General features: G+C 50.4%; 2 protein-coding genes across 2 annotated transcripts in view; both read right to left on the reverse strand.

Annotated features, from left to right (window-relative positions):
- barhl1a (BarH-like homeobox 1a) overlaps positions 1-1,606 on the reverse strand; it is a 3,900-nt gene extending 2,294 nt beyond the window's left edge. The window contains exons 1-2 of the mRNA XM_008296331.1: positions 1,240-1,606; positions 65-260 (exon numbers count right to left, since the gene is read on the reverse strand). Of these exons, the coding sequence (XP_008294553.1) occupies positions 65-260; positions 1,240-1,606 (563 nt within the window). The remainder of the gene's footprint in view (positions 1-64; positions 261-1,239) is intronic.
- Positions 1,607-2,496: 890 nt separating this feature from the next.
- cfap77 (cilia and flagella associated protein 77) overlaps positions 2,497-3,238 on the reverse strand; it is a 3,271-nt gene continuing 2,529 nt past the window's right edge. The window contains exons 3-5 of the mRNA XM_008296333.1: positions 3,022-3,137; positions 2,739-2,840; positions 2,497-2,653 (exon numbers count right to left, since the gene is read on the reverse strand). Coding sequence (XP_008294555.1) covers positions 2,504-2,653; positions 2,739-2,840; positions 3,022-3,137 — 368 coding nt within the window. The 3' untranslated portion in view covers positions 2,497-2,503. The remainder of the gene's footprint in view (positions 2,654-2,738; positions 2,841-3,021; positions 3,138-3,238) is intronic.

Consider the following 3,238-nt stretch of genomic DNA (forward strand, 5'->3'; position numbering starts at 1 on the left):
CCCGTGGTTCTGGTTGGTCTACCTGTGGTTCTGGTTGCTCTAGCTGTAGTTCTGGTTGGTTTACCTGCGGTTCTGGTACCAGGTCTTGACCTGCGTGTCACTGAGCTGCAGCGAAGCCGCCAGCTCCATCCGGTCCTGGACACTCAGGTACTTCTGCTTCTGGAAGCTTCTCTCCAGTCTGGACAGCTGCTGGTCGCTGAAGGCGGTCCGGGCCTTCCGAGGCTTCTTGAGCCGAACCGGGTCAGAACCGCCACAGAGACCTGAGTGATGGACAGGCAGACATGACATGACCTCAGTGTGTTCTGACGGTCCAGTAATGGGGCTGGTTCTGACTGCAGAGCTGCTTTACACACACTGGTGATGATAATGACTGTTGTTGTTGTTGTTGTTGTTGTTGTTGTTTGTGCTGCGGGTTTCCGGTGACCGGGTGTTTTTCGCGGGAACAAAGACTGGAGTCAGAACCCTAACCCTGTGGCGCTGCTTCAGGTTGTCTATAACTGTGATCGATCAGCAGCTCATCGATCACTGCACTCTAATATCTGACAGGTTCTGACGGAAGAACCACGACCCGGTTCTATCCTCGTTAAAGCAGATCATCGATCATGATCCCGTCTCTCTACAGGATCGATACATCTGACGTCACGGCTCATTGTTCAATAAATCAAATATCGAAACAATATTTAAAAACACTTTCTGAGTTTTCTTCAGTTCGTGTCTCAGCATGAAAACGCGTGAAGCCGTCCAGCGCCAGGACTGGACCACTGGATCCGTCCAGAATCTCCTGGATTGATCTCTGATCGCTCAGACTTTTATGATCAATAATTGATGAGAAGCTCCGAGTTCTTTGTGCCTAATTAGGGTTTGTTTTTGTTTTTTGTTTTTTTCTTGTTTGTTTTGTTTTAATTAAAAACATCAAAGCAGCAGAAATGAAAAATAATTTGTTTGTAATTCAGAGAAAACTAAAGAATCAATCAATCAATCAATCAATCAATCAACTCGTTTCCTTCAGATTCAACCGTAAAAACGTCTGAACGGATCCCGAACCTCAGAACCAACCGGCTGAACAAACGTTTTCCCTCCACATGAGTTTGAAGCTTTTCGGCTTCATTAACTGTAGAATCAGTTTTGTGGAGAAATGAAACTGGAACCGGTTCCGATCCGAGGTTTGTTTCCTGAGTTTTGCAGAAATGAGCGGTTCTGTTTGGACCTTCTCCGAACTCAGCACCACTTTGTTCTCACCTCTGGCTTCGCTGTCAGAAGAAGCGCTGCTCCGACTTTCATCCGCTCCGGACTGGACCGGTTCGACCTCCAGCTCCGGCTCACCCGGGTCAGAACACACCCGACCCGGGTCAGAACACAGCGGTGCCGGGTAGGACCGACAGTCCGCTAAGATGTCCCGGATCAGGAAGGAGGAGCTGACGGAGCGGGGCTGCAGCGGAGCCTCCGGCCGGGCAGCGGGCTCTCTCCGCGGGGAAGGAGGCTCCGAGCAGCCGCTGCTGCCCGCCGGGCTGAGCTCCGGAGGATGTGACCGGGGGAGGAGCGCTGCGGGCGGCCTGAGGGACAGCAGGGAGTCGATGCAGAAGCAGCCGGAGGCGGACACCTCCATCTCCGTCCGGACTCAGGTGAGTTGGTTCAGGCGGCAGGTGAGAGGAAAGTTGACACCCGGACATGTGACGACAGCATGACGGCGGTACCGGGCTGTGATGTCACTGCTACCACTTAAAAGTGGATAAAATAAAAATCAGTGTGAAGTTATTGATCCGGATCGATCAGCTGCTGATTCCAGGCAGACAGGAACACATGAAGCCTGCTCCTCCTCCTCTTCATCACCTCCATCATCTCCATCCGTCTCCTCCTCTCTCTCTCTCTCTCTCTCTCTCGGTCTGTCTCTGACGATTCTTTCATTCTGACCTGAATTCAGCACAAAGTAACTAAGTACTTCTACTCAAGTACCTTCGTGGCTCTGACATCATCGTCTGTTGCTGAATGATGTATAAACAAAGGCGGCAGAGCTGCAGAGAGCAACACGCCTGTTCTTCATAGAACCCCCTTTAGGCACCAATGATGCTCCAGAACCGCTGCAACATGAGACCTTTGAGAACCACAAAGTGTTTCTGGGTGGTTCTGGACGTGTTGGCTGCAGTCAGATGTAAGAACCTGCAGCATGTCTGGGCTCCTCCTGTTAGAGTTCATGTAATATTTTCGGCTCTCGGTCGGACAGAAGAACATGTTCTAAGACGTCAGCTTCAAATCTGGGAGACTGTGAAGAACGTTTCTGTTTCCTGAAGATGAGTGAAGAAAATAATCTGCAGATGAATTATAAACAGAAGATGATTGGGAGTTGCAGCTGAAGAACCTTTTAATGAACCACATAAAGCACATGAAGAACCATCCCATGAATAAAGAAGTGTAGAACAGTAAAGGTTCCCATGTAGAACCCTGAGGAACCTCTGACACTGACAACATGTTTCTGCAAGAACGTCACAGAGACACACAGACAGTTTCACTGTTTATTTGTCTTCAGAGGTTCTTCTGCCCTCGGTTCTGTCCCGACAGTCCCCTGAGGTTCTCCTGGACGCCCGGTTCCACCGCTCAGCCTGAAGGCCCGAACACGAGCCGCAGGTTCTCTGAAGGTGTCCAGAGCCGGAGATACCTGCACACAGAGCAAAGCTCACCTGTGCTGTCACCTGTGTTCACATGTGTGTGTGTGTGTTGTTGTCTGTGTCCAGGTGTGTTACCTGTGTGAAGTGAGACAGGTGTGCAGGTGTGTGTGTGACAGGTAAAGCTTGGCTCCTCCTCAGCAGGCTGGTTCTGGTTTCAGCAGCTCCTCGTGGTTGGACCTGCACACAGTCACAGCGTGATTGGGTTCATGTGGTCGGCTCTGATCTCCGGTGTGGAGCTTCTGTTAGACAGGAGCTGTTTCTATCTGGACATGTTTGGACTGTCGTCCTCAGAGACGACGTGTCTTCATCAAACCACCAGCTGATGAAGACACGTCACTACAGACAGGTGTGTTCTCACCTGGTGTGTGATGCTGCTCTGCTTCCTGTTCAGCTGCTCGTCCAACCAGCTGCGTCCGTACTGGTGAGACAGGAGGTCTGACAGCGGAGACGACGGCCTGCAGGACACACTCATCACTAACCCATCATTAAGTTAACACTAACTCATCACTAACTCATCATTAAGTTAACACTAACTCATCACTAACTCATCATTAAGTTAACACTAACTCATCACT

The sequence above is a fragment of the Stegastes partitus genome, unplaced genomic scaffold (assembly GCF_000690725.1).
Source record: "Stegastes partitus isolate 25-593 unplaced genomic scaffold, Stegastes_partitus-1.0.2 Scaffold1120, whole genome shotgun sequence".
Taxonomy (NCBI): domain Eukaryota; kingdom Metazoa; phylum Chordata; class Actinopteri; family Pomacentridae; genus Stegastes; species Stegastes partitus.